Here is a 10950-nt window from a genome sequence, read left to right on the forward strand (position 1 = left end):
CCCCAAATCCCCCATGGAGACCCCATGGGCACCCTCAATGCATCTCCAGTTGTGTGCGCCTCACGCATCGCCCAGGAGACCCCCACAGATGCCACTGGGGAACCCCATCCCCACTCCAGCCCCCCACACATGGTTCCCACTGAAAGGGTCCCGCCCCACACCTTGGCTGGCCGCCCCGTGAGGCAGAGTTGGGCAGGGGAAGGCATCCCCCCCTCCTGCCTCCCACCCACCTGTGCCCCACATCTTGGCCGGCCTCGGGGTCACCCCAGTGCATTGTGGGAAACTCCCCATCCCCTGTGGGACCAAAGCTGGGTTGGTCCCATCGCGGGGTGGGGGCCATCGTGGGGCCGTTGTAGGGCCGCGGCCGCCCCGGTGCTGTGATGTCAGGCGGGGGCGGGCGCTGGCGCAGGTAGATAAAGCCGGGGAAAAACAGGAATGCCCGGTCCGGCGGGAGGGCGGCAGGAAGCGGCGAGCGCTGCAGGTAGGAGCGGGGTTAGGGTGGGGGTCCCTGTGCTGTAGGACCACCAGGTGCTGCTCCCATCTCCCCCATCCCGGCTCTTTTCTTCCCATCTTCCTCCCGGCTCCTCTTCTTCCTCCTCTGCTGCCAACGCCCCGTAGCCACAGGAATCCCAGTTCTACGGCACCGGCACCCAGCCAGCCCTCACCCGCAGCCCATGGGACCCCATCCCTACAGCCTTGGTGACCCTCTACCCCCATTCCATAACCCTGGTGGCCCTGGGAGCTCTGCCCTATAGCGCCGGTGGCCTTGGGATCCCACCCTTTCTTCCCAGTGGCCCTGGGATCCTATCCCTTTAACCCTGGTGGCCCTCAGACCCCATCCCTTAAAACCAATAGCCCCAGGAACGTTGTCCCATAACTGTAGTGGCCACTGGAACCAATCCTTGTCTCTGTTGGCCCTATGGGATACAGTGTGGTGACCCCCATCTCCCTGCTCCGCAGCCCTGGCACCTGAACCCCGGTGTCCCTGCTACCCCCACCCCATAGCCCCAAGGCCCTCCCTTTGTCCCAGACCCCAGGGATACTCCATGTCCCCATTGCTGTCACCACCCTGCCACAGCCACTGGGTCGGGGTAACCTGAGGCCATGGTGAGGGGCTGGTGGAAGTGGGGCTCTGTGGGGTCCCCATCCACACCCTACCCACCCCCAACACCTTTGTTATCCCTACGTCTCCCCTTTGAGAACTAGGCAGGGACACCAAGAGCTGGCAGGGTTTGGGGATGAGGGGAGAGAGCAGTGGGATGGGGCTGAGGCTGGGATAATGATGGGGATGGGACAGGGATGGGGATGGTGGTGGCCCTGTCCATCTCAGTGCCACGGTGCTGTGGCACCACGCGGGCAGGGCCCCGGTGCCCACCCGGCCGTGGACTTGGATCTCACAACATCGCCATCGGGAAGTGGGGATGGAGCGGCCGCGGGTGAATGATTAACCCCGAGTGCCACCAGCACAGCACGGTGCCACACACGCGTGTGTTACGTGTGCCGCGTGCCAGGCGGTCGCACTGCTGCGCCGGGCTTTGCTTGCTTCTGCTTGTCCTGGGCAGCGTGTGCCGCGCCATGCCAGGCCATGCCAATCCACACTGAGCCACGCCAGGTCATGCCGATCTGTGCCGAGCCACGCGGGGTCCCCTGGAGCACCGCCGTGTCCCCGTGTCCCCTCGTGTGTGGGTGCCGGCAGCGGGCACGGAGCCATGGGCGAGGGCGGCACGGCGCGGCGGGGGGCCGTTCCCACGGCGGTCTCCGTCTCCTCGCCCCCGGCCCCGGCGCGGCACGGATGCCAGCACGGTGAGGTGGAGCTGGGAGCGGCCTCCAGAACTGGTTTGGCCGGACCCGAGGAGGTGGCTGGGCTGGGCCATACCGCGCCGTGATGACGGTTCTGCCGGCGCGGCGCTCACGGCGCGGCTCATCCCGGCACAACATGGCACAGTTCATCCCGGCACAACACAGCGCAGCCCAGCTTGGCACATCCCAGCTTGGCCCACTTCAGCCCGGCATGTCTCAGCCCAGCCCGGTTCAGCCCGCTTGGCTGGTTTCAGCCCAGTTTGCCCCATTTTGGCTCTGTTCAGCCTTCTCACCCACCGCCTTGGCACCACCGATCTCCCACTGGTGATGCTGGAGCACTGGAGCGCTTCCCACACGGGAAATGGAGGCGTGAGAGATTCTCCGTTGTCTCATATGGAGCTGCGTTCTCCACTGCAGTGCCAAATCTTTGGGCTGAGGATGGCAGTACCGGCAGCACGCAGCCCCCTGGGGGTGGGCAGGAGCCAGGGGTGCCGGGGGGGCAGGTGGAGCAGTGCTGAGTCACCCCCACACTGACTCACAAATCATTCATCTGAGCATCAGTGAAACCCCACTGGGGTGCTGCTGGGTGAGATCCAGCTGCAGCCCCCATTCTCTGCCTTTCAGATGATGCCATGGACGGGGGGGCCCAGCAGAGCTGCGTCCGGGACCCCCCCGGGGTGGGCAGCGTGGAGCAGGAGGGGGACGTGGGCGAGGGGCCGCCTGCCACCGACCTGCGCCGCTCGCAGCCCCTCTTCATCCACAGCACCAGGTGGGTGCGAGGGGCTCAGCCCTGCGGTGTGGGGTGGGCTGGGGGGCACACAGGGGGCTCAGCCCATCTCTGCCCCACAGCCGGCCACTGTCAGAGGAGGAGCCACGCGCCTCATCACTGCCCAACATCCCCAACCCTTTCCCTGAGCTCTGCAGCCCTTCCAACTCGCCAATCCTCAACAGCCCCCCCGGCGGGCAGGGACCCCCTCGTGAAGGCGCCTGCCATGTGAGTGCCTGGTAGTGGGTCTGGGGGCTCCTGGGATTTCCTGCAGGATAATGGGGCCCTGACCCACCGTGGTCTCACAGATGGTGAAGGTGTTCAGCGAGGACGGGTCGTGCCGCTCACTGGAGGTGTCAGCAGGCACAACAGCACGGCAGCTCTGCGAGATGCTGGTGCAGAGGACGCACGCGCTGCACGACCACAGCTGGGCCCTGGTGGAGCTGCACCAGCACCTGGCACTGGGTGAGTCCGCAGCACTGCATGACATGGCGTGGCATGGTGCAACCCCCCACTGAGCCCCCGTCCCCACAGAGCGCTGCCTAGAGGACCACGAGTCGGTGGTGGAGGTGCAGAGCGCGTGGCCCCTCGGTGCTGACAGCCGCTTCGTCTTCCGCAAGAACTTCGCCAAGTATGAGCTCTTCAAGAGCAACGCGGTACGTGAGCCACGCTACAGGGCTCCTTCACCCCATGGAGAGCCACGGGCGTCCCCTGACCCACCTGTTCCCCCCGCAGTCCCTCTTCCCTGAGGTGATGGTGTCCAGTTGTCTGGAGGCAAATAAGAGCATGGCGCACTCGGAGCTCATCCAGGTATGGTGGCACTGGGCTCGGAGGCTCTGTGAGGACTCAACGAAGCCATGGGGACCCAATGGTGCCATGGGGACCCAACCATGATAAAGGGAACCAGTGGTGCCATGGGAACACCGTGACATAGGGACTCAGTCACTCCATGGGTACTTTACAATGAGATGGGGACCCAAACGTGACACTGGGACCCAACTGTGCCATGGGGACCGATCCATGTCATGAGGCCCTGCTGTGCCTGGTTGCCCCTCAGCCCCTGTTTCCCCCCAGAACTTCCTGAACTCTGGGAGCTGCCCCGAGGTGCAGGGCTTCCTGCAGCTGCGTGAGGCCAGTCGCAAGGTCTGGAAGCGTTTCTACTTCTCCCTGCGCCGCTCGGGGCTCTACTACTCCACTAAGGGCACGTCCAAGGTGAGGTGCAGCCAAGGGCACCCCGAGCCCAGAGGCATTGGGGGCAGCCTCTGATGCCCCTTCCCTGGCCCCAGGACCCCCGGCACCTGCAGTACTTCGCTGACCTCACCGAGTCCAACATCTACTACGTGACACAGGGCAAGAAGCACTATGGGACACCCACCGAATTTGGGTTCTGCATCAAGGTGCGTCCCTTCTGGGCACCCTGCCCAGCTCTGCGCAGGGTCTTTGCCCACCGAAGGGTGACAGGGACTTGGGAGTTTGGAGGGACTGCTCTGTGATGGATCTGGCTTCGCCCCACAGCCCTACAAGGTGCGCAGTGGGGTGAAGGGCCTGAAGCTGCTCTGCAGTGAGGATGAGCAGAGTCGGACCTGCTGGATGGCAGCATTTCGCCTCTTCAAGGTGAGCCCCAGCTGGAGGGCACGGGAGGGGCAGTGGGGGGTACCAGAGTGATGCTGAAGAGAAGCTGGTGGGATGCTGAGGGATGTTAGAGGGGTGCTGGTGGGGTGCTGGGAGGGCAGCGGGTGAGATTGGAGGATGCTGAAGTGTACTGGGAGGCACTGGGGAGATGCTAAGGGATACTCACACTGCCATGCCCCCCTGGGACACCCCCAGTATGGCATGCAGCTCTACCGCAACTACCAGCAAGCACAAGCACGCCTGAGCCAGCACCCCTGGATCACCCCCACGCCACTGGTGAGTGCCCCCCCCCCTCCGGGTGCAGCCCTGATCCATGGGGTGCCCCCCACCCCTCCAGCTCGCTGTCACTGTCCCCACAGCAGAGCGTGTCAGACAGCGCGCTGGTGGCCATGGACTTCTCAGGGTGCACAGGGCGGGTGATTGAGAACCCCAGCGAGGTGCTGACAGCAGTGCTGGAGGAGGCTCAGGCCTGGAGGGTGAGTGGGGAGCACAGGCTGGGAGTGGGACCCCCCCTCAGTGTGTGGGCTCACTCTGCTGCTTGCTTTGCACGGCCAGAAGAAGACAACACACCGGTACAGCCTGCCTGCCGCCTGCCAGAGCTCCCCACTCAGTGCTGGTGAGCAGCGCCTGTAGGGCAGGAGCATGGGGACCCCCAGCTCAAGGGTTCCTGCCCGGAGTAGGTGGGGGTCCCCTCTTGATGACCCTCTCTTCCTGCAGCCATCCACCGCACCCAGCCGTGGTTCCACGGGCGCATCTCGCGGGAGGACACCCAGCAGCTCATCGGCCGCCAGGGGCTGGTGGATGGGTACGGAACAGGGGGAGTGGTAGAGGGGATCAGGGACTCCTGGGGTGCACACGGCCGCTGGGGGTCACGGTGTCCCATAGTTCATAGAGGGCTCACAGGGGGTATAGGGAGGTCGTGGAGCCCAGGGGATGGTGGGGATGGGATTGCAAGGCAGAGGGGGACATAGGGGTCACATGTGGCCCCTCGGGGTTTTGGGGTGACTCTGCTCTGGGGCTCACAGCGTGTTCCTGGTGCGGGAGAGCCAGCGCAACCCCAAGGGCTTCGTGCTGTCCCTGTGCCACCTGCAGAAAGTCAAGCACTATCTCATCCTGCCAGTGAGTGCCATGGCTGCGGGAAGGGTAAACGGGGAGGGGGGGGGGAAGGAGGACAGCCAGACCTGATGCTCACCTGCCTGGCAGAGCGAGGAGGAGGGACGGCTCTACTTCACCATGGATGACGGACAGACCCGCTTTGCTGACCTCATCCAGCTTGTGGAGTTCCACCAGATCAACCGTGGCATCCTGCCCTGCAAGCTGCGGCACTACTGCACCTGCGTGGCCCTATGAGCCTGGCGCTGCCGGCACGGCTTGGCACAGCTCAGCATGGCATTGCCGGCAGAAATTGGCACAGCTTGGCACGGCATTGCTGGCATAGGTTGGCACAGCTCAGCGCCATGCAGCAGCACTGGCACAGCTCGACACAGCCAGCACGGCACAGCACAGCCCTGCCACCACACAAGGGCACCATCGCAGCAGTGAGCGCAGGGACGAGAGGGGCTCACCCCACACCCTGCTGCTGTGGCCCCTCACACTCTTGCACTTTGTCCCCCCCAGCACCAGTCCCTCCATTCTCACGGGGTCATGGCTGCAGACCCCTCACCCCCAACTCCAGGGGGCTCGTGGAGATGCTCTCCTCCCCATCAGGAGGATGCGGGGCTTGGGGTCCCCACCACACCTCCCCATGCCCCCCCAAGGCCAGTTGAACTGTGATGCATTTTATACAAAGTGAGAATAAACGTTATTTTTTCAGAGCTCCCGTTTCTCTCCTTTCCAAAGCCATCCTCATACCTGGTGGGGGGGGGGAGGGGGTCAGCCCCATTGCATGGCAGCAGCACCCCCGCACCACCACGTCCCTGCAGTGCCCCCCTGGTGCCACACAAAGGCCCCTCTGTGCACCACGTGCAGCTCAGCCACGCGGCCCCGCAAATCCCAGAGGAGGATTAGCGGGGAGGGGGGGGATTAGGGCTGGGATTTGGGGGCCAGCAGCTATTAAAGCCATGGGGTGGGTGGTGAGGCTGTGGCCATGGCTCCCCGCACCGTGCTGATCACCGGCTGCTCATCCGGCATCGGGCTGGCGCTGGCGGTGCGCCTGGCACGGGACAAGCAGCGCCGCTTCCGAGGTGAGCAGAGCAGGGGGTCCCACTGGTGTGGATAGGGAGGATGGGGGGCTGATCCCTCCTGTGCCCCCCTCAGTCATCGCTACGGTGAGGAACATGTCCCGCAGCGGAGCACTGGTGGAGGCGGCGGGGTCAGCGCTGGGCCGGACGCTGGAGGTGAAGCAGTTGGATGTGTGTGATGAGGCGTCCATCCGCGCCTGTCTCGACAGCATCCCTGGGCGCCGTGTCGATGTCCTGGGTGAGCCACATCTCTGTGTGGCCCTGCAGAACCCCACTCATGGAGCCTGGGCTGCTCCGTGCACCAGGGGCACCCCATAGCGGGGACATCCTGCACCAGGGGCATGCCATGCTGGGGTCACCCCATGCACCAGGAGCATTCTGCACATGGGTTACTTACTACACACACTGGGGACAACCCATGCTGAGGACCCTCCTCCCATATGGCTCGGGGGACCCTCCATGTCAGGGCCACCCTATGCACAAGGAGCCCCTGGGCCAGCAGTGCCCCATGCACTGGGGTCCCTCCACATTAGGCACACCACAGTCCTTTTGTACCAAGGACCCCCATTTCCTGGGAACCATCCATGCCACACCTCTGTGCCAAGGTCTCATGTTGGGGACTCCCCATTCCGTGGGTGCAGAGGACCCCAGCCTGCCCTTACCCCCCCTGCACCCCACAGTCAGCAATGCCGGCGTGGGGATGATTGGGCCACTGGAGTGCCAGAGCCTGGCAGCCATGCAGGGGCTGATGGACACCAACTTCTTCGGGCTGGTGCGCCTGGTGAAGGAGGTTTTGCCAGACATGAAGCGTCGCCGCAGCGGTCACATCGTGGTCATCAGCAGCGTGATGGGGCTGCAGGGTATGGGGGGACAGGGCGCTGGGGGGGGGGGCCCATCCTGCACACCCCCAACCGCTGCTCCTCACCCAGGCATCGTCTTCAATGACGTATACGCCGCCTCCAAATTCGCCGTGGAGGGCTTCTGTGAGAGCCTGGTGGTGCAGGCACTGCGCTTCAATGTGGCGTGAGTGTGGGGCTGGGGGTTGGGGGGGCTCAGTCACCATCATTCTCAGAATCCCTCCCTGCAGCATCAGCCTGGTGGAGCCGGGGCCGGTGACCACCGAGTTCGAGGCCAAGGTGTACGAGGAGGCTGAGCGTGCCGACTACTCGCAGACCGACCCTGAGACTGCTGCCATCTTCACTGATCTCTACCTGAGGAACTCCAGGGATGTTTTTGCCAGCCTGGGGCAGAGCCCTGAGGACATCGCAGAGGTGATGGTGGAGCTGCAGGGTGGGATGGGAGGATACAGGAGAGCTCAATTAGCACTGATGAGGAGTAGCAATTGGGCGCTGGTATCTCCCGTGTTGACTCCTTCCTTCTGCTCCCCAAAATCCCCCAAAGTGGGATGGGAATGGGGATGGGGATGGGGATGTGGTGAGGATGGATGGGGATGGGGTTGGAATGGGAATGGGAACTGGAATGGAAATTTGGGTAGGAATGGGATGAGGATAGGATGAGGGTGGAGGTGGAGATGGGAAGGAAATGGGTATGGGATAGTGATGGGATGGTGATGGAAATTTGGGTGGGAATGGAATGGCGATAGGGTAGGGCTGTAAATTATGGGGATGAAGATGGGAAAATGAAGATGTAGAGATGTGGGTGGGAGTGGGATGGGAATGGGGATGTGGTGGGGATGGAATGGTGGTGGAAACTTGGTGGAAATGTGATGGGGATAGGATGGAAATGATGCGGATGAGGGTGGGAATAGAATGGGGATGAGAATGTGAACGGTACGGAAATGAGGACGGGGATGGAGGTGATGGGATGGAGGTGATGGGATGGAGATGAGGGGTTGGAGGTGCGGATGGGAAGGCGACCGTGACGTCCTCATGTGCAGCACACGCTGCGGGTGATCGAGGCAGCCCGGCCGCCCTTCCGGCACCAAACCAACGCAGCGTACACACCGATGGCAGCGCTGAAGCACGCCGACCCCAGCGGTGCACTCATGACCGAGGCCTTCTACAAACTGGTGTTCAAATACGGCGCCGTGCTGCGGCTCGGGCTGCGCGCCATCCGCCTGCTGCGCTGGAAAGCCCAGAAGGTGAAGGCGGGCGCTCGGCTGCTGGGCTTCAAATAGACCCGTTTACCCTGGATTGGGCCAGGGGTGGCCCAGGGGGCTGCGAGGGGCAAGCGGGGCCGGGAGCTGTGGTTTCACTTCCTGCTCCCAGCCTGAAGTAGCACCCGAAATAGCAGCGGTATTAAAATCGGGAGCGGTATTTTTAACAGCGCCGGGTGAAAGAGAGCAGCGGCTTCCTCCGAGAGCGCAGCAGCCGTGACAGGGCTGGGAAGGGCTGTCAGCTGCACCCACCCCCCCCCAGCTCCTCCATCCGTGGGCACACAGTGCCACAGCCCCCCCAGCATCCTTCTCCAAGCCTCTGATGTGAGGCTGGAAATGCACCAGGTTAGCAATGCACCGGGTTAGCAGGAGCGCAGCGGGTCGGCAATGCGTCCAGCTGGCAATACATTGAGTTGGTCAGTCATGCGTGTCCCCCCAGCTCCATTTGGAGCCCCACAACACCAGGGCAGCACAGAGGGGCCACGGGGCACTGCTGGATCAGCTGCAGCACTGGTGCAGGAGCTTTGGTGTAGAGATGGGAGCTGGGTGCACAGGGTGAGCGTGGATGCAGGGTGGGTGCACGGTGCAGGGGTTGGTGGGGATCGCATGGTGAAGTCTGAACAGAGAGTGCAGGGCAGGATGAGTGCTGGGTGCAGTGGGTGCAGTGGGCGCAGGACAGACACAAACCAAGCGCCAGGAGCAGGGACTGCTTGGTGTGCCAGGGGATCCCAGCACCCCACATCAGGGGTGCAGGTGGAGCTGCCCCTCCTGAGCTGTGCACTGGTGCATGAGCATGTGGCGTGTCTGTGCCAGGAGGTGAGAGCTGGGGGAAACCGCAGGGAGGCCTGGCACAGGTCAGCACCACTTCTCAGAAACCTTCCTGGCTCCCACTGCACTTCCTGCTGCAGGGATGCACAGGTAGCACTGCTGCAGGGCCCACTGTGAAGCCCCCCAGCCCAGCTCTGGGACCTCCACCCCATGCATGAGAAGTTGATGGCAGCTGCAGCACTGACACCATGCTCCCAACACTGCACTCCATGCACCAACACTGTGCTCTGTGCACCAACACCGTGCCCTTGCCTGTGCAACACACACATGGCCTCCCCACCCCCATTGGTTCTGGGTGCATTGGGGACAGGATAGAGAAGGAAATATTTTTGCACGATTCCCCTCCTGTCTTGCACAAGTTAATGACAAAGCGGCCGTGGGGACAACAGTCCCCCCCCCCCCCCGTGGCTATGGCAACTGAGCAGCACCTGTGGGACGTGCAGGGGTGACATCAAAGCCTGCGATGCAGACACAGCCCCCCCCCCCCGCTGCGGTTTCTGAAGATTTGACTAACTTTCTCCGCTCCAGGGGGCAGAGACGGGGGGGCTGCACCCAGCCCCAGGGAGCAGCAAGGGGGGGCCCCCAGCACAGAGCCACAACCATGAGGAATGGGGCGGGGGGAGGGCAGGACCCCCACGATGCCCCCAGCCTGACGGAAGCAGCAATGAGGCTGCTCCTCAGGGCAGGGGGGTGGATCAGCCCCGTGCTGTGGAGCTGGGGGCATCTGTTGGCTTCTCCTCCAGATGTGTAGGAAGGAGGAAGCAAGCAGCAGGAAGGGGAGATGGGGAGATGTGGGGTGCACCACTGGGGAGACAAAGTCACAGCTAAGGAGCATCTTCCTCATCCTGCCTGAGCTCCCCGGGTGCAGGCTGTGCCCCAGGGGGAACAGCTCTGCTATAAACAAGCGCCTGCCGGGACTTTCCTGTCCCCACGTGTGACAATTGCCAGCCCCTCCATCCCCTGGTGCCCTCGCTCCCCTGAGGGCTGCACTGGTGGCCCAGGTGCGCCGGCTCGCCGCAATGCAAATGTGGGGCCAGATATAACCCTGCTGGCAGCAATGGGGGCACGGGGCAGGACGTGTACCCACTGCCCCCACCGTGGCACTGTGCACGTGGCTTCACCCTGGAGACAACACAGGGCTGGGCTCAAACCCCATTTCCCCATGGCTTTGGGGGAGCTGGGCAGGTCACAGCGGGGCAGCACAGAGCAGTGGGTCTCGGGCAGACACTGGTGAGCAGAGACCCACAGCATGAGGTGCTGTGGCCCCGCTCAGCTCCTGGACACAGCCCCACAGCCGGAGGGGACGTTTCATGCACCACAGAGTGAGTTTCAACACAATGGGGGAAACGAGTTCCCCTCTGCTCTATCACCACTACAGCACAGCGGGCGATAGGGATCTCTCTGTCATAACACCAACTGAATGTCTGGGGCTTCTAAGGGCCTTTGGGTGTGGGCAGGGGGGGCTTTGATGCATCAAAGCAGCACTTCTGTAGGGAGGAGCCGAGGCAGGGACACCCCCAGGGCTGTGGGACATGCAAGGCAAAGTGACCCCAGCTGCCCACACTCTGCTCAGCCTGGTTCAGTGTCATGTTTTTTCCAGTTCTCCCGGACACGGCAGAGAAATGGTA

At 63.3% G+C, this 10950-nt stretch overlaps 2 protein-coding genes across 3 annotated transcripts; both read left to right on the forward strand.

Annotated features, from left to right (window-relative positions):
• Positions 1-59: 59 nt before the first annotated feature.
• On the forward strand, positions 60-5979 carry GRB7 (growth factor receptor bound protein 7). 2 transcript variants are annotated; one of them, XM_090125341.1, is made up of 15 exons: positions 60-481; positions 2425-2569; positions 2650-2794; positions 2875-3031; positions 3101-3222; positions 3302-3376; positions 3641-3778; positions 3853-3963; positions 4082-4180; positions 4394-4474; positions 4558-4674; positions 4754-4814; positions 4916-5003; positions 5224-5317; positions 5402-5979. In XM_090125341.1, exons 1-15 carry the CDS (start codon positions 436-438, stop codon positions 5546-5548), a joined length of 1626 nt encoding a protein of 541 aa, XP_089981467.1. In that variant the 5' UTR covers positions 60-435; the 3' UTR covers positions 5549-5979. The 2 variants fall into 2 exon arrangements, with proteins under 2 accessions (XP_089981467.1, XP_089981468.1); XM_090125342.1 differs by having other exon boundaries at positions 4561-4674.
• A 305-nt stretch (positions 5980-6284) lies between these two features.
• LOC116233680 (retinol dehydrogenase 8) lies at positions 6285-8515 on the forward strand. The gene is made up of 6 exons (XM_031600738.2): positions 6285-6381; positions 6455-6616; positions 7059-7238; positions 7308-7401; positions 7466-7649; positions 8276-8515. The coding sequence occupies exons 1-6, from the start codon at positions 6285-6287 to the stop codon at positions 8513-8515; spliced, it is 957 nt and encodes a 318-aa protein (XP_031456598.2).
• Positions 8516-10950: the final 2435 nt, after the last annotated feature.

Source organism: Phasianus colchicus, chromosome 26 (genome assembly GCF_987193195.1).
Source record: "Phasianus colchicus chromosome 26, bPhaCol1.hap1.1, whole genome shotgun sequence".
Taxonomy (NCBI): Eukaryota; Metazoa; Chordata; class Aves; order Galliformes; family Phasianidae; genus Phasianus; species Phasianus colchicus.

Bases quoted from the DNA above. Each gene is read 5' to 3' on its own strand.
- GRB7 (XM_090125341.1), top strand. From the start codon at position 436: ATGCCCGGTCCGGCGGGAGGGCGGCAGGAAGCGGCGAGCGCTGCAG. The intron at 2,570-2,649 runs GTGGGTGCGAGG...TCTGCCCCACAG, and splicing joins CTCTTCATCCACAGCACCAG to CCGGCCACTGTCAGAGGAGG. The intron at 5,318-5,401 runs GTGAGTGCCATG...CCTGCCTGGCAG, and splicing joins AGCACTATCTCATCCTGCCA to AGCGAGGAGGAGGGACGGCT.
- LOC116233680 (XM_031600738.2), top strand. From the start codon at position 6,285: ATGGCTCCCCGCACCGTGCTGATCACCGGCTGCTCATCCGGCATCGGG. The intron at 6,617-7,058 runs GTGAGCCACATC...TGCACCCCACAG, and splicing joins GCGCCGTGTCGATGTCCTGG to TCAGCAATGCCGGCGTGGGG. The intron at 7,239-7,307 runs GTATGGGGGGAC...CTCCTCACCCAG, and splicing joins CAGCGTGATGGGGCTGCAGG to GCATCGTCTTCAATGACGTA.